Genomic DNA, 24,239 nt, shown 5'->3' with positions numbered 1-24,239 from the left:
GCTCTTCATTTCTATGGCCTAGGCCTAAGTCACCTTTTCCTGATTCAATAAGAGGAACTGCCACAATAATATATATTCTTTCTGTCTTGAGGAATTTTAAAGTGCACTCCAGAAATCAAGCCAGAGTTTGCTCAAGGACAGTTCAAAGTCTATTCTACTTTAAATTCTTTTCCCTGTGATAATCCTGTTATGCATAAATTTGACTTTTCTCTAGACCTAAGTAGTATTAATAAAATAGTGTTTTCATTATTGCCCTAACAAGATAATGGAATAGAGTAATATCCTGTACACTTAAAGCTTTTTCTTTGAAGTTTTCACAATTATTTGTAAAGTTTATGTGTAGATGATGATTAGCATTATTTTGAAATTTCAGATAAGCATTGTGGTTTCTACCTTAAAGTATTCCAAGACTTTTTTTTTTTTTTTAAGGAAATGGTTCTTTCAATTTCAATTTACATTTCTTATTTTCATAGCATTAGAATACGTTTGTTCATTCTGCTTGGGGAGGGTTAGCAAAAGACCTTGAAGGTTCCTGGATATATGTCATTGGCCTTCAACAGGAAGTCAAAGGTTTGATAAAGAAAATGGCACAATTTGGGCTGTTTTGTTTTTCCAAGTTTTAAATTACAAAAGTAATCCATGTTCACAATTTTTTAAAAAATATTATTTATTTATTTATTTTTTATAGAGACGGGGTTTCACCGTGTTGGTCAGGCTGGTCTTGAACTCCTGACCTCATGATCTACCCGCCTTGGCCTCCCAAGTGCTGAGATTATAAGCGTGAGCCACCGCGCCCAGCCCCATGTTCACAATTTTTACAAATGAAGCAATATAGAAATGGTGTTCAGAGGGATCTACTACTAACAGTTGGGTATATGATAAGACATTCTTGGCTTTTAACTTCACTTCGGTGTTCTCAGAGTGATTTTTTTTTCTTCTTTTTTGTAGAGGGGGGGCTCGTTTTGTTGCCTAGCTGGTCTCAAACTCTCAAACTCTTGGCTTTAAGCCATCCTCCTGCCTTGGCCTCCCAAAGTGCTGGCATTATCAGTGTGAGCCACTGCACTTGGTGAAGAGCAGTGATTTAATAGATACCAACTCCTTGATCAGTCACATTCATGAAAAACAGATAAGACAGCAACCAAAAGGGTTTTAATTAGGAAAAATGAAACAATGTAATCTGATAATGTTAACATCTTATACATAACAGCTTTATTTGGTCTTCAAAAAAAGAAAGCATGCAAAATGTTGACAAAAAATTATGGGAAATTACAGTTAATGAAGGAGAAAATAGCTTAATATTTTAACAGCCTCTACAAAATAAGCTCGACTGTGTGTGAAAGGTAAAAACAATGAAAGGTAAAGCATTAGGTTTTTTTTTTTTCTGATCACATCTGTGACTATATCAAGCATCACAGACTTCATATTAGTATGCATTAGGGGAACATTTTCTTTGTCATACATATTAACATAGAATTATCTCTCTGTCATGGATGGTATCGTGCTCTGCGGTATCGACTTGTGCACTCCAGTTGTACAGAAAGGAAAGTAGCATGACAGGACTGAAATTGTCTAGATCAGGCTACATCAGTTTGCTTTGTCGTTTTATCCCCATTGATTAACATAGTGCCTGGCTTAGAAGTACCTAATAACTATTTGCCAAATAGGCGATAATAGTAAGGGCGTGTATTGAGTGCTTTCTAGGTGTCAGGCACTCTTCTAATCAACACTATTTCATACAATCCTCATACAACCTTACAAATTATTTCATAAGGTACCTATTCGTTAATTCTCTCTAGGGTAAAAACTTTTAGAATCATGACAATTTAGGTTTCCACTAACTCACTTGTATTTTCCAAAATATGGCATTTCTCTGCCTTTCTGTGCCCCTCTGGGGCTTAGCAAATCACCCCTTGTTTGTGTTTTAAAACTGCTGTAAACACTCATATGTCTTTTTATAGATGTACGTATTGGTTTCTCTAAGTATTAAGGTTGTAGGATAGGTGTACGCCAGATCTATTTCCCAAGAGCTTGTAGCATTTTCTGTCTGCCAACAATGTATGAAGGCTGATTTTTCTACATCCTTACCAAATATTTTTAAATTTTTATAAATTAAAAACAATAGTCTCTTTAATTTTATTCATTCTAGAGGATGTATAGTACTATCTTATTTTAGTGTTAATTTGCATATTGCTGATGACTAATGACTTTGAATATGTTTTCAGGTACTTATTGGCCATAGTTTATATTCTGTCATGAAGTATCTATTTAAAACTTTTATCCATTGTTTATTAGCTGTTTGTTGTTGGGGTATAAGAAATCTAGACAGATACACAAATGCATCTATATATATAATTTTCTATATGACCTATATTCCATAAATATATAACTATACAGCTAGATGTGTATATCCTAGATATAGGTTGAAGATATATATGTGTGTATATGTGTGTGTATAAATGTATGTGTATACCTATATGTTTGTAAATTTTTTTTAGTCTGTGGACTGCTTATATTGCACAATGACATGATCTCGGCTCACCCCAACCTTCTTCCTCCTTGGTTCAAGGGATTCTTCTGCCTCAGCCTCCCAAGTAGCTGGAATTACAGGCATGTACCACCACTACACTCGGCTAATTTTGTGTTTTCAGTAGAGATGGAGTTTCTCCATGTTGGTTAGGTTAGGTTGGTCTCAAACTCCCAACCTCAGGTGATGTGCCCACCTTAGCCTCCCAAAGTGCAGGGATTACAGGTGCAAGCCACCGCTCCCAGCCTAGAAAATGGAGTTTTTGATATGGATAATTACCTATGTTCATAAACACCGGCAAGTTTTAATTGAGTTAGTTTAGTAGCATTAGCATTAACTGTTTTCCACTCATAACTGGGCTGGCTATGGTAAAAAATCATGTCATTCTTAGATAATATACTCAAATGTCCATCAAGGATGCAAACTTATCAATTTTGGATATATGCCACTTCATCCATTATACCTAGTAAGAAACAATAGGAAAAACTGTCATAAATAATGGATTAGATAAAAGTAAAAATAATGGAAACTTTATTTACCTTTGGAAAAAGCACCAGTGATATTATAATGAGAATAAATATTAGATATTTCAGCAATATCTAAGTGCCTTGTATCTGTCAGGCACTGTGGGCAAAATAGTTAACAAAAAGGCATTGTCCCTACTTTCATGTGGCTTAGATAGTGAAAGAGATGAACATCAATTTAGTAATTACATCAGGTACCACAAAAGAGATACTCAAGGTGCTGGGGCGAGTGAATGAGGGTTCTGATAAGGTGGGTAGTTAGAAGAGACCTTTCAAGGAGTTGGAAGGGTGCACACAGTAAAAGTTGAGTAGCAGTTGCTTACTCTAGATTAAAGGAATGGGGATTAGAAGGATAGGTAGCGAGAAGAGCAGGTGCAAAAACTGCTTGGAAGGAAAGCAAGTATAGTTAGACCGAAGAGAAAGGAAGTAAACAAGGTATAAGATGTAGTTGGAGAGGCAGGTAGAGGTCAGACCATGCAGGCCTAGTAGGATTGAAGTGTTTTAAGGAAGTGATGACATAATCTGTTTAGACTTGCATAATGTTACCCTGAGTGCAGGCTAGAGAATGAATCAGATGAAGGCAATGTGAATTACTGGACATCAGTTGCAATGCTATTCTTGGAACAAATTTTGAGACTACTATGTGTCAGGAATGTGCTATGTTGCTAGGTGCTGGAGATACAGAGACACACTGGTGAATAAGACCAAAAAGGCTCTTACAAAACTGAAAGCATCTTAATTATTTCAAAGTCAAAACATATATGTGTTATGAATAAGGAAATCAGTACTTTTATATGTACAATATAAAATATAAATATCTATAACAAGAAGACTAATGGAAATAAAACTTTTGATCTTGGTTTTGTCAGTAACTAGTTACCCGACCTTGGCAAAGGAGTGTAACCTCTATGCTGCTGGCCTTGGTAAAATTCATCTGCTAAATAAAGAATGAGGCTAAGAAGCTGAGATTTTTTTTTTCTTCCTGTATCTGAAATTTTACTAATAAATGACATAATTTGAAATAATGGCCTTGTCATATTTGAAAACCTAATTCTATTTTTCCAAATGAAACATTAAGTGCTAAATTTGTAGAGTCTTGCAAATCTATGTCAAGTGATTTATAGCCTAATGGTTCATATGAATAAAGCAACAATTCCTACACTAATTTACTGACTATTGAAGTGTGCAAAATAGCTTCTTCTGGCTCACTGTGATTATAATTTCTAAAGCTTATTTTATAGGCACAGATGACAGGTTAGAAGATGCCGTATTATAACCAACTTGGAAATGTGACATTTTAATTGGAAAATGTTAATAATTCCAAAAAAGGACAGAACTCTGTGGTTATTCACTAAAACTTTTGAAATAAAAATCTTAAATGATAACTTCTTGGTAGGACTGAATCTTTGTGATTGTACCTAGTGTGGCCTTATGTACTTTATGAATGTGTTGCAAGGTAGGGATGGCAATATAGAAGGAGAAAAACAATTTTGCATGAGATCTGGGTGACATTACAATGTTAATATTTAGGTAAGGTAAAACATTTAATCCTATGGTGAAAGATTTAAGTTTACCATAAAACAGTGTTAACTGCTTGATTATATAACACTTCACATTTGGAAATAAAGTCTATAAATTATATTTTGTTGTAACTTTAGGTAATAAAAACAAAGCCCACCACAATAATTGTTGCCTAGATCATCTTGGTAAGAAAGTTAATGATTTTTCAAATATACCAGTTCTCATGAGCAGATGAGAACAAACTATAAGGGTGTGAGAAATCTTGTTTACTCTGATTTGATGAATGATCACACTGGCAGTGTGCACATTTGTGAAAAATGACATACCAAATACTAACTTGACTAAACTCACCATTTTCTGCCGCTCTGAGGGAGTAGAGATTAAAAAAAAAAGAAGAAGAAGAAAGACGGATATGGAGGGGAAGAGAGGAGAGGAAATATGAATACAGAGGAAAGAGTAAATTGGAAGAGGAACAAGGGTGAGATGGATTTCAGGAAGAATTTTCCAGAGTGTCAGAGAATCCAGTCTGAGATCCACCCTTTCATCCTCCACATCAAAAAGTATTTTGTTCCCCTCCCTGTGGCCATGTGTTCTCATTGTTCAACACCCGCCTATGAGTGAGAACATGCGGTGTTTGATTTTCTGCTCTTATGTCAGTTTGCTGAGAATGATGGTTTCCAGGTTCATCCATGTCCCTACAAAGGACGCGAACTCATCGTTTGGAGGTGGGAAGAGATAGCATGGGGAGAAATGACAGATACAGGTGAGGGGACAGAAAACAGCAAATCACACTGCCATGTGTGTACCTATGCAACAATCTTGCATGTTCTTCACATGTACCCCCAAACCTAAAATGCAATAAAAAAATAAATTTAAAAAAATAAATTTAAAATTAAAAAAAAAAGTATTTTGTTGCATGGGGGAAAATACATCATACTCTTCAATATACTAAGTACTTTAATTCCTTTACTATTTTGTGTCTAAAACATATTCATTCTGCATCTTAGATATTATAGATTGCATATTTTTCATAGTTCATTCAATGAACTTGTCATTGTGAAAACTATATATATGTTCATATATATATACATATATATGAACATATATATCCTATACAAGCTTTAAAAAGGTTATGTCCTCTTGACATATGAATTCGATAGCTATAATACTCCCAGTGAAGGCACCTGGAGGAAGAGGCTAACATTCAACATAAGGAATCTTGGCTAGGATCTGTGTTGGAAGGGCAGAGAACTGGCCAAGGGCAGCAGCAAGCAGTCCGCACCTTCCAGACAAGAGGAGACAGGTTAGGTGCAGCAAGGCTTCCCTGAACAAGAGAATAGGGTTTAGTAAGAACTTCTGAATTGAAAAAAGAAAAAGAGGACGATTCGATTTGGTATAGAAGAAGCAACTACTTCTCCGATGAGAAAAGAAGAAAAGAATTCAATGTTGGTCTTCACTGGGTCAGCCTTGGTGTGGTGGGGGTAGCGTGGGGCAAGGGGAACAGCAGCGAAGGTGCCATTGCTCCTGTGGTCAGGGGTGAGAAGGCAGTGTAGACAGCCATCATTTCCATCAGGCAATTACAGGTCAGCTGAATAGCAGTAAGAGTAGCAGCAACCATAATAGTAGTGGAAGTAATAGTAATATTAACAGCTAACATCTATTGAGTATTTACTATGTACCAAAATGTTTCAATTATATAAACTCCTTCAATGCTCATGACAATACTTTTGAGATAAGTACTATTATGTCCTTTTACAGAAGAACAAACTGAGACATAGGGATGTAAAATAACTTGCTTAAGGCCATGTGGCTAGGAAATGGAAAAGCCCGGTCTGAAGCCCAGGGAATCTGGCTCCCTATTCTAACGCTACAGAGCCTCTCAAGCAGACAAGGGGAAGCCTATTGTAGAGAAGTGTTCTGGGAGCCTAAGGTGTGAAAACTTTGCAAAGCAATGGTGGCCCAAGGAGAAGAGGCCCACTTGGGAATGACAGCATGTGGGCCAGAGGGTCTCTATCTGGGAGTTGATCTGTAGAAGGGGGTGGCTAGGACAAGAAACCAGGGAAACGAAGAAGTCGTGGGGAGCTGTTCAGCCTGAGACTAGGAGTGGGAAGCTCTTCAGTCATGTCTGCACAGAGAGAAGTGTACAGTGTTGGTAGCTACTTCCAGGCAATTTGCATAAGCAATCTTGGAAAACTTACTTGGAAGAAATCAGGTTTCAGCAATTAAGCTATGGGGGTTTAAGAGAGAAACGTTGGCTTGCATTATTTTAAGCGACATTCCCTATTACCCTGTTATAGTTCGGATATTTGATTCTCCAAATCTCATGTTGAATTATCTCCAGTATTAGAGGTGGACTAATGAAAGATGTCTGAGTTACGGGGGAGATTCCCCCATGAATGGCTTGGTGCTGTTTTGGGAGGTAATAAATGAGTTCTAGCTCTATTAGTTCCTGCAAGAATTGGTTGTTTATAAGAGTCTGAGCCAGGTGTGGTGGCTCATGCCTGTAGTCCCAGCTACTCAGGACTCCGAGGCAGGTGAGCCCCGGGGTTTGAGGTTACAGTGAGCTATGATTATACCACTGCACTCCAGTCCGGTCACAGAGTAAGACCTTGTCTCTAAAAATAAGAGTCTGGCCTCTTGCACCTCCCTCCTCTCACTCTTGCCTCCTGTCTCACCATGTGATGCCTCTGCACAAACCAGCTCCCCTTCCTGAGCTTCTTCTAACATAGCTTTTTTTTTTTTTTTTTTTTTTTTTTTTTTTGTTAAGGGATGGGCGGAGGGTCTTGCTCTGTCGCCCAGGGTGGAGTGCAGTGACGAGATCATAACTCACTGCAGACTTGAACTTTTGGGCTCAAGCAATCCTCTCGCCTCAGCCTCCTAAAGACTGGGACCGCAGACATATGCCACAAAGCTTAGCAAATTTTTTAATTTTAATTTTTATTGTAGAGATGGGGGGGGCGTGGGTCCTCACTTTGTTGTCTAGGCTGGTCTTGAACTCCCAGCTTCCAAAGATCCTCCTGCCTTAGTCTCCCAAAGTGCTGGAATTGCAGGGATGGGCCCCCACACCCAGCCTAACCTAGCATAGTTAGTTGTTTTCCACTCTTCTCTGCATATATTGCTGGAAATGGGTTTATAACGTCGGGAAAAATCCATACCGAAACAATGGATTACTCAGCAAGGCTAGTCTTACCTCCTGCAGGAATGATGCAGCTTGACAGCAGTCTTGCCACGAGAACACACCTGAACAAGGAGACAGGGACATCTATAACTTTCAAAACCTGATGCAATCGCCCTACAGCTGTGTCTAGTTTCCACTGGCCCGAATGGGACCTCACATTCTGGGCTTGACTGAATTGGCTAAAAACATAGACATTTTCTAAAGAAGTAAAGGCAGAGGAGAACAAAGGAAAAGAGAAAGAAACTCCAGGAATGCTCAGAGAAGTGATAACGTTTTCAAATAAGGAAGGGGAATAAGCTATGACCTAAGACTTCCGTGGGCTTGTCCAGGCATGTCAGGGCAAATACCTAGGTTAAAGTGTAAGAACTAAGTACACGGGATGCACCTATTTCTTTATTATGACTAACAACTACTTCAAGATTATTAGCAAAACCTTTAATGTAAATTGAACTTTGAAGAAATGATTATTTATTCATAATGAACTAAGAAGAAAGCTTTGAAGAGCATCCTTTTATTTATTCTTATTTCCTACATGTATATTATAATCCAGCCACACCAAACTGTTTACTGTCTCTCACATATATGTGTATATATATATACACACACACCTTTTATGAGCCTAAAGTGCAATTAAACAAGCTAATACTAAGAATTTATTTTTGGGGGCTGGGCGTGGTGGCTCAGGCCTGTAATCTCAGCACTTTGGGAGGCCAAGGCGGGTGGATCACAAGGTCAGGAGATGGGGACCATCCTGGCCAACATGGTGAAACCCTGTCTCTACTCAAATACAAAAAAATAGCCAGGTGTGGTGGCGCGTGCCTGTGGTTCCAGCTACTCCAGAGGCTGAGGCAGGGGAATCACTTGAACCCAGGAGGTTGCAGTGAGCTGAAATCACACCACTGCACTCCAGCCTGGTTACAGAACAAGACTCTGTGTCAAACATATATTTATGTATATATATAAAAGCTCAAGGTTAATATGGCATTCAGTTCAATTGCCTATGCCCTATACAGTATTTTAAAAATTTTCATAATGCTGATCTTGAAACACTATAGCACTTGAAACAGCTTCTGACTCAGTAAGACTAAGTTACTTTTATTATTGTTTTGTAAGTATTTAAATTCTGTGAAAACCTATGCATAGAATAAATTTTCACCATGAATACAGCTATCTGCTAGAAGAGTCATGAGAACAAGGTCCATGTTTGTCTTGTAACAGCTATATTCTCAGTGTTAGCATGGTGCCTAATGGGTGCTTAAGTTATTAAATGAATAACCTATAAATAGGTTAGTCAGGACATCCAGTCTCACAAACATTATGGATGAACTTGGATCTAGCTCATTCAAAATAGCTAGAAATATTTATTTGGTACCTACATGTGAAGATTCCTGTGTTTATTAAATAGCAATGTGTAGCATTTGCCTTTGCAGTACTAGTTTTTTGAAAACAACTGAAGATTAGGGATCCTATTTTACTTTACCAGATACCTGGCCTCTGCTAGGTGCAATTAAGTGGCATATGATCACCTATGCACACGATTATCTGAGATACTCCCCTCCCCATTGCTTTCTTTGAGCCTGCAGACAGATCTATACTAGACTTTATTTACACTCATCTATTATTTCTGGGTTCTAATGTAGACTAAAATATTTATTAGGAGACCTTGGGTAAGTTACTTAAACCTTACCTACAGGTTCATGGTATCATGGGACTATGATACCTACTTGAGAGTTGTTTTAAGGACCAAATAAGGTATAAAGTGCATACTAAACGATCAGTATGTTCATTCTCGTTCTTCTCTTCCTTCTACTGTAATTATCTGTTTATCTGCTAATTTCCCCTCCCAGATTGTGTGGTCCAGAGAGGCAGTTTTCTATGCCTTATTCATCTTTATAACCCCAACAAGCACAATGGCTGTCTTACAATTAGTAAATATTTGCTGCGTAAATGAAGACCTAAGAGAGTGAAAAAGATTGCATTACCCATTTATTTGCTAATCTAACTGCTGCACATTCCTTAAAAGAAATCAAGTATAGCTTTTGTTAGGGAGGTTTAAAATTCAGGGCAATGATACCATACACCGTTAATCATTAGCCTTGGGAAGCCTGTTGAGCAGAAAGCGGTGCACAGAGGAAGTGGGGCTGCTTTCCACAGTAGCTTAATATGTTTTCAGTGATGAATATTTTCGGAATGCTGGACACACCCAATTTCCAAATATGCAACCACATTCCAAATGGAAATTTCAATTGCTGTTTTTCTTTTCTTCTGCCCTAACAGTTATCACAGCATTTTAATGAAGGGCAGACTTAAGTACTGACAAGCAGGGAAACCAGTAATTACCAGATTACTTCATTCATTTTGTGGAAAGCATTATAAACTTTTCAGGCATTCTAAGGTTGCCTGACAAAATTAGGAAAAATCGTAAGTCCCCACGACCTGCTTGAGATGCTTTTAAGTTTTCCGTCCCAAAGTACCGACTTGCCTCCTCTTATTGGTAGTGTTCTGGCATCGATTCCCCTTTCTTCTTTTATTTATATTAGCCTTCAGGTGGGAACTATGCAAAACCCACCTGGTGGGGATGCATTTTTCTTAAAAGATTGTGATATATAATATCATACTCAGAAAATAAAGATAAACTATTTTCATAATAGCAACACGAATCACAGAAAAACTTGGTAAATTCTTGACTTTAGGGGAAAGTACAAGTTGTTAGTACGTTCGGGCGGAGGGGAGCAGCGAAGAGACAATTTACTTCGGCTCCAAAAATTCTAGAATCTCGTGGCATATTTTTTTTTCTCCTATAAATATTGATCTCATGTCATATTTTTTAAAAATCAAATTCAAGCTTATATTTTTAAAAAATCCGATAATTTTTCTAATTTTTAAGAATGGATTCTAACCCGCGATATTCCCTAGATGGGAGCGCGGTGCTTTAAATAATAGGATTTAAATGAGCGGCTGCTGATTTGAAGTCCACCTGGGGAGCCCGAGTTCTAGGACCGGTCCTTGGCCTCGCCACACGTCAATACAACCACTAAAGTCTCAATCCCTTAACTCAAATGTAAATACATTCCGAAAGCAGAAAACATCCCGATAGGAACATCCTGCAGCTCACCGCAACCAGTTAGAACACATTTATCTCTGGAGGCACTGATTTCAACTTAAAAGATTTGGCAGCGTTTAGAAAAAGCAGCTGGGTGTGGCCGGGGAAAACCTACCCAGACTCTCTTCAAGAAATAGGCTGTTGACTGAGTCAACACCGGGTAGTCATAGAAACACCTGCTACTCCCGCTGCAGCTCGGGACCCACCGCCGCCACCTCCTGGCCACATCCGGGCACTTCTCTGCAAACTCATGACGTCGCGACGTCCGAGCCGTTGGGCTGATTTGAAAGCCACGCACAACCAATCAGCGGCGCCTGCGGGTGGGTGGAGCGCAGCGACCGATCCCCGCCCCTCTGAGACTCCGGCCTATGGGAAAGAGGTTGACAGCCCGCGCCAATCGGCATGGCTCTTAGGGAGCGCGGCTCGCTGTTTGAATCAGTCGCGGCGGCCCCCGGCGAGGCATGGCGGTGTCCGTGAGGGCCGTCGGCGTTTGAAGACGTGGACCGCGCAGGGCACGTTTTTGAGAGTGGTAAGGACTCCGTGCGAGTGAGGGAGGTGGAAGTCGGCGAGCGGCTCCACAGCCGGGGGCTCTTTTGCCTGCGGCCGCCGTCCCCGCCCCCCGTGACCGCGGATTCCGGAGCGGCCCCCGCTGAGGCTTCCCGGCCCCGGGGATTTCGCCGCCGCACCGCCCGCCGGCAGCCGGGCCCCGACGGCCCCGGCACTGCTGGGCACTCTCCCCCCCGTCCCCGGTCGGCTCTTTGGGCCGGAAGCGTGTGGGTGCCGGGAGGGCGCTGGGAAAGGGATTTTGGCAAGCCGTGCAGCCCTGTGGCTCCGGGGGCCGGCTCTGGTTGCCTTTGGGGGCTTATCTCAGAGTCTGCAGCGGTTTTGCTTTAGGATTCGTCTTGGCTTCCTTGCGGGAAGTTCAGTTTTTCGTGTTTGCAAGATAAATCCAGGACCTCCGCTCCGGGTCCTACCCAGCCGCCCGGCACGGCTGTGTGCGGCTTAGTGGTTAAAGGCGCAGCCTCTGGGTTCAGCCGAGCTTCGAATTCCTGTTTCCCCCTTGCTCACCTCTTAGGTAACCTTTCTGTTCCTACGTTTCTTCTTCTATACGTTGAAAATAATAGCAGTACCTGCCTTTTAGGTTTACTGCAAAGGTGAAAAGGTTTAGGACCATGTCTGCCACGTATTAAGCGTTAAGTAAATGCCAGTTGTTAATGTTGTTGTTAATACCACCATTCTATCCAGAGTTGCATTTTCGTTCTTCACCTTGGAAGGTGATTGCCTAAAAAGTATCTTAAGTTAAAGGAAATTTGAATGTTCGTTTACATGGCCAATTTTATCTCTGGGATAAAAGGTATTTAGTCAGAAGCTCCTTGGGTCTGTTCTTGGGTGAGAAGCGGTGGAGGTTTATGAACACTGATCCTGTTGTGCTTATTTTTTTTTTTTTTTTTTGAGACAGAGTTTCGCTCTTGTTGCCCAGGCTGGAGTGCAATGGCGCGATCTCGGCTCATCGCAACCTCCGCCTCCCGGGTTCAGGCAATTCTCCTGCCTCAGCCTCCTGAGTAGCTGGGATTACAGGCACGCGCCACCATGCCCAGCTAATTTTTTGTATTTTTAGTAGAGACGGGTTTCACCATGTTGACCAGGATGGTCTCGATCTCTTGACCTCGTGATCCACCCGCCTCAGCCTCCCAAAGTGCTGGAATTATAGGCATGAGCCACCGCACCTGGCCTATTGTGCTTATTTTAAAGCCTTCTGGAATACAATAATTTGAAAAGAGTGATTAATATATTTCCGTTTCTAATCAGACTGTTGGATGTTAGTTACGTCATCAATTTTCCATCTCTTTTTCTCTATAAATTTTGAAGCTGTTTTGGCAATACATTGATCATGTACAGTTTCATCACGGACAATTTTAATTATTAATCATCTGCTGTTGATCATCTGCTGTGCTCCTTCTTAAAGAGGGAGGTATAGGAGAAAAATGTAAATATTTTCAAATGGTATTTTTGATTTCCCTTTAGGCCGGGCGCGGTGGTTCAAGCCTGTAATCCCAGTACTTTGGGAGGCCAAGGAGGGTGGATCACGAGGTCAGGAGATCGAGACCATCCTGGTCAACATGGTGAAACCCCGTCTCTACTAAAAATACAAAAAAAAAAATTAGCTGGGCATGGTGGCGCGTGCCTGTAATCCCAGCTACTCAGGAGGCTGAGGCAGGAGAATTGCCTGAACCCGGGAGACCGAGGTTGCGGTGAGCCGAGATCGCGCCATTGCACTCCAGCCTCGGTAGCAAGAGAGAAACTCCCGTCTCAAAAAATAATAATTAGTAATAATAATAATAATAATGATTTCCCTTTAAAGCAGGTTAGCTCATCTCTCTTGACTTTTTGTTTTAAAACATTCTTTAAAAGGGACTTTGAATGAAAGCCAATTTAATGCCTTTTCATTGGAAATGGTAGTGTAGAAGACTTAAAATAATAAGGGCTGGATAGAATTTGTCGCTGATTCCAAATAAAGGTTGCCACAACTATTGGAGCACACCTTTGGAGAGCCTTAGAATGATGACTGACCTGGATGTATGGTAAAGCAATAAGAAATATCCGTATTGTGAATATGCATGAGAATAGTTGCTTGTTGTTCACTTTAAGACATCTATTCAGTCTTCATAATAACTAGATTTGGGTTGTAGTACAATGTCTGTTCCACCAATGTGGAAACTGAGGCTTAACTGGCTATGTGCAGGGCTGAGATAGGAAGCTGAGTTGCCTGATTTTGAATTGTCATGTAACTTGCTAACAACTGTGCTATTATTAGTGTGCAAGTTATTACATTCCTTATTATCAGCATCCAAAAATGATGTTATGATTCCTTACTGTTTCTTCACAGCATGCAGTTTAAACTATTACTTTGCTAAGACTCTGGAGGAAGGTATTTATTTTATTAATCTGAAGAAGTAGGAAAGAGGAAAGTCAGACATGTAACTCTAGTTAAAAGTGGGTCCTCTATATATTTGCCTAATATTTTGGAAATTTATTCTCAGATAATCAACAGTCAACTTACTGATAATTGATGAAAGTCTCTAAAATAAATCTTTTTAGAGAGATCAGGGTCTGGCACTATCACTTAGGCTGGAGTGCAGTAGTGGGATCACAGCTCACTACTTTATTGTTGCAGCTGATTTAGAAGAATACAAACGCCTCCTGGGTTCAAATGATTCTCCCACCTCAGCCTTCCCAATAGCTACTATAGGCACCTGGCTAATTTTTAAATTTTTCGTAGAGATGGGGTCTTGCTATATTGCCCAGTCTGGTATTGGAATTCTGGCCTGAGGCAATCCTCCTGCCTTGGCCTCCCAAAATGCTGGGATTTCAGATGTGAGCCACCCAGCCCAGCCTACTGAAAATCTGTTAAACCTTTTATTCCCTCTCTAGCTTTTAAACTCTTCTTAAGTCCTGGAAAACTTAAAAAAGGATTTTCTTTCATAATTCAGAGTTATATTGGCACTCACTCATACATAATTGTTTTGTCTAAACTTTTAGGGAAGAGGTGTTTTTAAAGGAGTGTGAAAATACTGACGGGAGCAGTCGAATTATACAGGAGAGGTTCAGAGACGTACAGAGACGTTCACAGAGGATGGATCAAGAGTGATGGATTGGGGGTTGGAAGACAAGCTAGGTGGAGAGTTGGGCACTGTTAATTGCAAACTGATGTGACATAAATTATGATTTGTGCTTGAAAAATAGCTGAGAAATTTATTGTTGCTGTTGCATGGATTGTATAGGGACTGTGGGAGTTAAAGATGCTAAAGGTGGATAGTTTGACTGGGACCAAATTGTGTACTTGGTGGTGAATTTGGACCTGGATATATAAGGAATAGTCGTGGAAGCTGTAAAACAGGGAAGTGATATGGTCACATTTGTTTTTAGGTGCATATCCCTGAAAACCACGTGGAGAGATTTCTAAAGAAACTGATGATAAAGTTGTTTGGAGCTGTTTTATTAGACCAAGTGACCATCGTGGCATGAGCATATAGAGAAGTGGGGCCAGGTCCCAGAGATTTGAGGTGGGATTGATAGGAATTTTGGGGAGGGGAATGTGAGAACGGAAAGAATAAGGATAGATCTCAAATTTTCATCTAGGATTTTTTGGGAGGTGTGTTATGGTGGTGTTATAGGTGAATATAAGAAGAGAAATTGGTTGAGGGCAAAGACGTTGAAGAGGGAGGTAGAATAATATTTATGACTACAGTTCAGTATTTGTTGTATGTCTAGTAATGCTCTGTGCTTTAGATACATTGTTATTTTTTATTATATTCCTGCAAGTCAGGTATTAGTATGCTTATTTTACAGAAAAAGAAACTGAGGCTCAGAGAAGTTCAGTGACTTTCTGTGGTTCATTAAGAAAAATGAGTAATAATACTTTTTATAAACTCTAGGTACAAAAGAACCTCTAATGCTTATTTTTGCCCAATGATCATGTTTATGTATTTTTATTCCAATTTTATTCTTGCAGCTGATTTAGAAGAATACAAACCATGGCTGAATATAGTATGTTAACATCCACTACCAGGAGGACTAGCTTGGCAGACTCTTCCATTTTTGATTCTAAAGTTGCTGAGATTTCCAAGGAAAACATACTTACTGGATCTACTTCATATGTAGAAGGTAACCTTGTTATCTGCTTTAAAACAATTTCTAGATTAATTCTAAACTTACATAGTGACTTTCTTATAACTTAATTGTAATGCCAACTGCAGTGCTAGAGCACAGGTATTAAGTAAATATTTGTTGACAGAAACCTTTTATACTAGGTAGATTTTTAAATTATTGTTTGGATTATTCATTTGTATGCTTTGCAGCTTTGGAAAGTGAGGCATCTTATTTTGGATATCCCTTTTTCTGTATGTGAGGGCAGTCTAGCTACAGCATTCTTAGCTAGAATTTATAGTCATGACTAGTTAGGTGAAGAGCCACTTTTTCCTTTATCGTTTTATCAATGGGTCTTTCCTAAAATTGTATGCACTGTTGAGGAGGATGACTAAGTAAGATAGCTCATTCTCTGGTTAGGAGGAATGCTGATGTTTTTATACCCTACTACAATATGTTTTCTCTTTCTCTAATATAGCCACATATTTTTCTAATTGGGAGTTGAGTCATCTTAAATTTAGAGAAAGTTGTGATTTTCTCAAAGATGTAGTACATACCAGATAAAGCAAAAAGCGCAATAAGGAACTACTGATTGTGATGTTAATACATGAAAAACATATTGAAATGTTTAAATTTTAACAGAAGAGATGCCTCAGATTGAAACAAGAGTGATATTGGTTCAAGAAGCTGGAAAACAAGAAGAACTTATAAAAGCCTTAAAGGTATGGAGTTTTAGGTTTTAGTTTAGTTTTGTTTTTTGTAAACCAATTTTTCTTCCATCAGTGTGTAAATAATTTTTAGTTTTCTTGATCTCATACTTAAGTCTCTTTTCCACAGACTGTTAAAATAATGGAAGTCCCTGTTATAAAGATAAAAGAAAGTTGTCCTGGAAAATCGGATGAAAAATTAATAAAAAGTGTTATTAATATGGTAGGTCAAGCAACTCATTGCATGTGGCATGCTGCACTTCCCTTGATTGTATTATTCTACTTTATGGTGATTGGAATTAGACACAAGGTGTATTTTGTGCAATCTGAAGCTTAATGAATAGAAACTGTTTTATACTTTAGAAAATTGGGTGTTTCTGGTACCCAAAACTATGGCATATATTTTAAATAATGCCAAATTACTTAATAAGGATTTCAACAGTAACTGTAATTGACACAAAATCGACAATGATCTGATAATTTTCTTTCAAACTCCTTAGCTGCTTCTCATCAATTTTATACATAGTCTAAACTCTTGCTGTATTTGCAGAATTATAAATCACATTAATTTATAATCATCAGGGAATTTGCCTCAGCATACGAAATATCTAATTCTCAAATCCAGCTATTTTAGTTTGCTAGGGCTTCCATGACAAAATACCACAAACTTAGTTGCTTAAACAATAGAAATTTCTTAGAGTTCTGGAGGTTAGGAGTCCACGATGAAGGTGTGTGCAGGTTTACTTTCTCTTCAGGACTCTCCTTGGCTTGCAGTGTCCTCACGTGGCCTTTCCTCTGTGTGTCCTTGGTGGTTCCTCTTGTTGGGGCACCAGATTGGATTAGGGCCCACCCGTATGATCTCATTTAACCTTAATTACCTCTTTAAAGTCCTTATCTCCAAATATAGTCACATACTAAGGACTTCATTCTTCATTCTAGGTTAGGGCTTCAATATGAATTTTGAGGGTATTCATTCACATCGCAGCAGCCTTGCAAATAAAATTCAGATAATTTACTGACTCATTTTGAGCTTTTATTTTTATTATTATTTTTTAATTTAACACAAGAGTTAAAAGAGTTATATAGGTACTTTAGTATCTTCATTATTTTTTGTGGCTGTTTAAAGTGTTTACTGTAAGTAACTTGCCTTCTTATATCCTACATTTGCCATGCTGCAACTGCCTACGTATTGTGTATCTTGCTCTTCTTTCTCACGTATCTACTAAAGTGATAATGCTAATTTTCCTTTCTGTAAGTATTAAGTGCTGTAGTAGTATTTTTCTATTTTTCTGAAGATAATTTGTACAATAAGAACTTTATGTATGGTATCATTTTCTTGGTCTGGAGTGGATATCTTTCTAATGCATCCTATCAAAATGCATGTACTTAAAAACTTTAGCATTCTAATTTTATGGAATTTATTATGCATATTTGATGATTTATGACTTATAAGTGATAAGTCAGAATTATACCTTTATAATATTGATCTTTGAGATTTTAAAAACAATTTGAATGGAATATGTAAAAATATAAGTAAAGAAATATTAAGAGTAACGCTGATTATTGTGTGATTGAAACTTGTTTTCTACAAATATAAACGTTGAAAATGTTGATACTGATTTTTTAAGCTTTATTTAGAAAGACAGATGGATTATTTGATATCTAAATATTTTTTATTTCTAATAATTATATGATAAAAAGGAAATTAAAGTATGCTTTGCAAAGATGGAGTCAGTGGAAGAATTTGAAGGCTTGGATTCTCCAGAATTTGAAAATGTATTCGTAGTCATGGACTTTCAGGATTCTGTCTTTAATGACCTCTACAAGGCTGATTGTAGAGTTATTGGACCACCAGTTGTATTAAATTGTTCACAGAAAGGAGAGGTAAGCATGTATGTTATTTATTGTGACTTTTCAAGTTTAAATTTTTATTAATGAATTTTAATTAGCAAAAAATCATTTGGAAAAATCTCATTAATTGTTGAGAGTAAAATATTTAGCATAGGAATAATGGTGGCTACTCTAATGTGGTCCTTTAATTCCTCTGTTTCAAACGTAGTAGTGAAAAGCTAAGGCCTTTGAAAGTTAAATAATGATAATTGTACATAATGCATATTCACAGACATATACACAGTCTTAACACCACAGTGTCTTAGAGAAGATTATCTGGTTTATTTATTTTGAGACAGGGTTTCGCTCTGTCACACCGGCTGGAGTGCAGTGGTGCGATCTCCAGGCACTGCAACCTCTGCCTCCTGGGTACAAGTGATTCTTCTGCCTCAGACTCCCAAGTGGCTGGGACTGCAGGTGCATGCCACCACACCCAGCTAATTTTTTTTTGTATTTTTAGTACAGATGAGATTTCACCATGTTGGCCAGGCTCGTCTCTAACTCCTGACCTCATGTGATCCACTCACCTCTGCCTCCCATAAAATACTGTTTTTAAACAGTATTTTAACATTAGTTGTATGAGAATTAGTTTCTATTTGGTTTTATTACTGTCTTGGCATTCTTAAGCTTGCCTTACTTACTCAAAATTGCTTAGGTCTTTGTACTTCTATTGTTATAAACATGTTAGTAATAAGGACATTTTAACCTTTAATTCTCTAACATTTTGATTTGGAGTGGTTGCTTTCAAAACCCAAATAAACTTTCAAAGACCAAATTTTGAAAAATAATCTTATATAATGATGAAGATCAAATTTATTCTTTTATTATTATTTTTAAACCATTCTCTTTTATACATACACAGAAAATCATTGGGTAAATTATTTACTGAATATCACCATTTATTAGCTTAAAGATTAGAATTATATTTGGTTTAAGTGTATGTATTATTCACACTGAGCACTTGGCAAAAAAGAGAAAAAGTGTATGTGTTGTATTTACTCAGTGTTTATTATGAAATGCCTCTGACCTGTTTTAATAACATTAATTAGAATCATTTATAGTAGTGTATGGAGTCTGAAAACTTTGCTTACAGACAGTACTTGTGTGTCAGAGTGCATTTAATATTTGTTTAATTTGCTGATAGTAAAGTGTTTAGATTATGTATATCGCATATGTTTAAGGAATCATTGGAAATATTTTTATTGGAAAACTTGCAATCTGTCTTTTTGCTGTTTTTTGTTGCATATTGAAAAATGCCAGTAAATCTTCGGATTGGGAAAGTTGAATGGCAAGCGGGGAGATATATTTAGCTTGAGAAAGTTTTGTTGTATTTTCTACTAAAGAGAAAGCTCACATTTAAAATTGTTGTATCCTTCAGCCTTTGCCATTTTCATGTCGCCCGTTGTATTGTACAAGTATGATGAATCTAGTACTATGCTTTACTGGATTTAGGAAGAAGGAAGAACTAGTAAGTATTATGAAACAAATTTTTTTCAGAACATATTTTTTACAGCAAAATTTAAATTGCTATTTTTTTCATTTTAGTGCTGTGGTTTTTTAAAATATCGAGGGGAAACATTGTGGCTATACCAGTTTAAATTTTGTGAAGAAACAGAATCTGAAGAGCCTTGTAAAGAATCCAATGTTTTGTCTACGGTGGCTAATATGAATTAACAGAAAGATTTCATAGCAGTTCTGTTTGACTGTCTTCTTACCATATTGGCTGCATTGGTTATTTAAAGTTTTTGTTTATACATTGCAATTTTTTATTAAACAAGTTCAGCCCTGTTCTATTGCCCTAGAGAATTCATAGAAAGTTCTTTCTTTGGTTCACAATACTTTCTTGTTGGAACTAATGGGTATTACTCTTAATTCTGTGGGAAGAGTCTTGATGTGATAAAACTTGGTATTTTTAAAAAAACAATATATTTACGCAGTATGGTATTAAAAAGCAATATATTTAGGCAATATGAAAGCCAGTTATTTAACTCAGTTTTGTGTGATAATCTTTACTAATCCCACCTCTGTAATTTTGCCTGTGTTAATAGGCAAACTAATCTTTTTTTAAATACTTAGTTTGACATAAAATTATTATCTTTATTAAAATCCTGTATGTATTTTATAAATAGAAAGTATTTAGTAAATGCTAAATGAGCAGTAAGCAGAGGTTGAAATTTTGTTTAAATAACCATGAAGTCATTGTTGCTTAATTTTTCTTTTGAGGTCAGGTTGGTGACATTGGTCCATCACATGGGTGGAGTTATTCGAAAAGACTTTAATTCAAAAGTTACACATTTGGTGGCAAATTGTACACAAGGAGAAAAATTCAGGGTATGTAAATTTGAGTATTTTTGTGTATTTCAATATGACATTTTTTGGGATGGGTTTAATAGCAATATTTTATTTCTTCTACAATTAAGACACAGAGACTTAATTTTTGCTCTAAGTATATTTAGTAAAAAATTTTACATAATAAGAGTGGTTAAGTTTTCTTTCTTTCTTTTTTCTTTTTTTTAAATAGAGATGGGGTCTCGCTCTGATACCCAGGCTGGTTTTGAATTCCTGGGCTTAAGTGATCCTTCTGCCTTGGCCTCCCAAAGTGTTGGGATTACATGTGTGAGCCACCATGCCCGGCCAAAAGTGGTTAAGTTTTAAGTAGGCAATAGAACTTGAGTGAGGTGTTGAAAGATGACTAGGATTGTGGGGGTTGGTAGATAACATTGGAGGAATTGTGAGAGCAGGTAATTCACTCTTGTCTAAGTTCCCTTTATAAGTAAACAGAGCTCTGCTCTTTTAAAGTGGTTCTAAGGTTTAACTTGTGAAAATTATAAAAGGAAAAGATACTTTTATTAGGATTGAAATCTTAGTTTAAGATTTTAGTTAAATGCCTTAGCAAGAATTTATCATTTTTTTCTGCCTCCCTTAGTGTATTTGTGTAGCAAATGGCAATTTTAGGGTACTGTTCCATTTACCCTAAATGTTCCAACTCATATCTAAGGTTTTCGTGACTTGGTCTCATGTCTTCTGTAGTGCCATTTTGGGGTTCATACTTCCAAAGAAGTAAACGTGAAGAAAAGAGAAATAGAAATTTAATAAAGATGAACTTTAGATATCTATTTATTTAAAATAAAGTAAGGAAACAGTTTGGACACTATAGAACTTGTTTTAAAGTTATTTTAACCTAAGTTGTATGATTGAGAGACAGTTTTTCTGCTAGTTTTCTAAATACATTGTTAGCAAATAGTGTTCTAAAACTGAAAAAAAAAAAATTAAGTATGTAACTGTTTAGAACTTCCTTCAATGCAGTTATTTAAGGAGAAAATTCAATGTAACATTTACATTTTTAGGTTGCTGTGAGTCTAGGTACTCCAATTATGAAGCCAGAATGGATTTATAAAGCTTGGGAGAGGCGAAATGAACAGTAAGTGTTTAGAAATTTAGTCGTTCATTATGTAAATTAAACATTCTGTTTTAAAGATAAATCCACGTGCTGAAGAAGGTAACTTCATAGATAGAAAAAATGAATTCAGTCTGAGTAGCTTCAGAAATAAAATCTAGGAAGAACAAAGTTATAAAAAATTATAAAAAATTGAAAATTGAAAGACACCTGTGATATCTTTGGATTTTACCTTGTGAAGTAATTTTGACTATTATAAACATTCTGAAATCATTAGATAATAGCTAAGTCTTGGTTTTTGGATTTTCTTAACATATTTTTAAAATTTTATGTTGTCTGGTTACATTTTAATTGGTGCTTGTAATTTATTTCCTTGTTTTGCTTAGTTTTCCGAGCTCATGATTTCTTGCTGTGGCACTTCATCATTGATTAAGATTTCATGAAAGTTATCATTACTTAGATTTCATGAAATCCTTAGAACACAGTACATATAAAATTTCAAATAACAGCAAATTTTGAATCTTTTGTAAACTTATCTGTGATCACATTTGGTCAGAAAGTAACTTTTGGGATGACTGAGGACACATCAGTTTTTTAAACTGAAGTTTTTGTGAACAGTTCAGGACCAAATGTAAAATAGTTTCAATAGATTGTGCTAAGACCTTGAAAATTACTATAGATTTATTGATATACTTAACACTTGAATTTAAGTTAAACTGGTTTTAGAAGAGTTTATTTTGTTTTTAGGGATTTCTGTGCAGCAGTTGATGACTTTAGAAATGAATTTAAAGTTCCTCCATTTCAAGATTGCGTTTTAAGTTTCCTAGGATTTTCGGATGAAGAGAAAACCAATATGGAGGAAATGACTGAAATGCAAGGTAAAATTTAGCATAATGTAAAAGTTTATAGGTATTTTAGTGCCTAGGCCTGCTTAATCACTTCCTGGTCAATACACCTCTTTAAAAATTTGAGTTTGGAAGTTGGCTTATTTATGCTTATGTGCATTTCTTTTTAGGAGGTAAATATTTACCACTTGGAGATGAAAGGTGCACTCACCTTGTAGTTGAAGAGAATATAGTAAAAGATCTTCCCTTTGAACCTTCAAAGAAACTTTATGTTGTCAAACAAGAGGCAAGTAATTCTAGAATGAAGTTGGTTTTTAAAAACGCTATTAATAACTTTTCTGATAAAATTTAAACTGTTTATTAAAATGTTTTTTCTTTCACCTAGTGGTTCTGGGGAAGCATTCAAATGGATGCCCGAGCTGGAGAAACTATGTATTTATATGAAAAGGTATGCTTTTAACCCCTTAGTTATTTGTTCTCTAAGCTTGATTGTTTGAAAATAACACTTTAATGTCTAGACGGTTTAGAGAGCATGTTTAGAATTTCAGAATAATTCAAACAATTGGGATATCAAGTTATCTTTGTGTAGATTTGAGTGGAACTATTCAATGTAATGTGTATTATTTTAACCTAATATATTTTCTGTGTTAATTCTTAGTAATAACATTATGAACAAGAGTATCTCTATCTTCAGAAACTTTGGCTCTTAATGGAAAGATAGATTTGTACACAGTTGTGATGCAGAATGATGTGTGCTGCAATTGAATAATGTATTTTAGGTAGCCTCACTCTTTCTGAAAGACACAGATGGGATTAACCAGGGCAAATAAATGTTGACCCAATTTATTAGGCAAACTAGGTGTGACATTCGTTACAACCCCAGTTGGGAGAGGGTATGAAAGCTCTGAGAATATGTTAAAATAACAAGTAGTTTAGTATGGCTTTAAAATAGAGTATGGGAAGGAAGGCCAACAGATGAAACTTGATGGATAGATAAAATCAAGAATTTTTGTTTGTTTGTTTTGTGATGGAGTCTTACTCTGTTGCCCAGGCTGGAGTGCTGTGGTGCGATCTCGCTCACTGCAACCTCCGCTTCCCGGGTTCAAGTGATTCTTCTGCCTCAGCCTCCTGAGTAGCTGGGAGCTACAGGTGCGCGCCACCATGCCTGACTAATTTTTGTAATTTTGGTAGAGATGAGATTTCACCATATTGGCCAGGCTGGTCTCAAACACCTGACTGCCTTCCTTGGCTTCCCAAAGTGCTGGGATTACAGACGTGAGCCACTGCACCTGGCCAATTAAGAAGTTTTTAATATGCTAATGAGTTTGGATATTCTCCTATAAGTATTGGGAGCCACTGAAGAAGAATAAGGAGAGATGTCATTAAAAAGATAACTTTAATAGTAGAATATCGTCAAGGAAATCTAGTCTTCATAATGGATCTTGATGAAGAGTGGTATCACTCACCAGAATGACAGAGTTATGGAAGTAGGCTTTAAGGGAAGATTTACTTCAGTTTAGGATTGAATTACTTTAAGTGGAATATTGAAGATGAGGTGTTTCTGTAAAATCTGTATAGTACCTTATTGTGCTCTCTTCAGACTCTTCACAATTAAAGTTATAACAACATTTACAAAGTATGCTTTAGATTTAGGGAGAGAACTCTTAAAATCGAGTGTTACTCAGCACATATCAGAAAGCATTGTGTCCAGGCACTGTGCTAGGGATACAGTGAACAGACTATGAATGGTCCCTGCCTTTGTGGAGTTTATGGCCTAATAAAGGAGCAGACAGACAGTAAACAAGTTTACAGATGAAAATGTAACGGTGAAAGTGCTATGAAGAACTATGAGGTACTGGGGGTTACACAATTACAGTTGTCTCGACTATTATGTTTTATGAAA

At 37.2% G+C, this 24,239-nt stretch overlaps 1 protein-coding gene across 6 annotated transcripts in view; it reads left to right on the top strand.

The window, feature by feature from the left end:
- Positions 1-11,244: 11,244 nt before the first annotated feature.
- Positions 11,245-24,239, top strand: part of ECT2 (epithelial cell transforming 2) — a 76,356-nt gene continuing 63,361 nt past the window's right edge. For 2 of the 6 annotated variants that reach the window (XM_003925111.4, XM_074405418.1), the window contains exons 1-11: positions 11,245-11,379; positions 15,364-15,515; positions 16,140-16,219; positions 16,335-16,427; positions 17,906-18,088; positions 19,473-19,562; positions 20,318-20,425; positions 21,442-21,515; positions 22,239-22,369; positions 22,507-22,622; positions 22,722-22,784. In XM_003925111.4, coding sequence (XP_003925160.1) covers positions 15,386-15,515; positions 16,140-16,219; positions 16,335-16,427; positions 17,906-18,088; positions 19,473-19,562; positions 20,318-20,425; positions 21,442-21,515; positions 22,239-22,369; positions 22,507-22,622; positions 22,722-22,784 — 1,068 coding nt within the window. In that variant the 5' untranslated portion in view covers positions 11,245-11,379; positions 15,364-15,385. Of the gene's footprint in view, positions 11,380-11,664; positions 11,926-14,570; positions 14,915-15,363; positions 15,516-16,139; positions 16,220-16,334; positions 16,428-17,905; positions 18,089-19,472; positions 19,563-20,317; positions 20,426-21,441; positions 21,516-22,238; positions 22,370-22,506; positions 22,623-22,721; positions 22,785-24,239 lie in introns of those variants that run through there. The other 4 variants (XM_074405419.1, XM_074405420.1, XM_003925110.4 and 1 more) reach the window with 4 other exon arrangements.

This window comes from Saimiri boliviensis, chromosome 9 (assembly GCF_048565385.1).
Source record: "Saimiri boliviensis isolate mSaiBol1 chromosome 9, mSaiBol1.pri, whole genome shotgun sequence".
NCBI classification, from domain to species: domain Eukaryota; kingdom Metazoa; phylum Chordata; class Mammalia; order Primates; family Cebidae; genus Saimiri; species Saimiri boliviensis.
The sequence above is the reverse complement of the archived record's forward strand: the minus strand, read 5'-3'. Positions and strand labels throughout refer to the sequence as shown.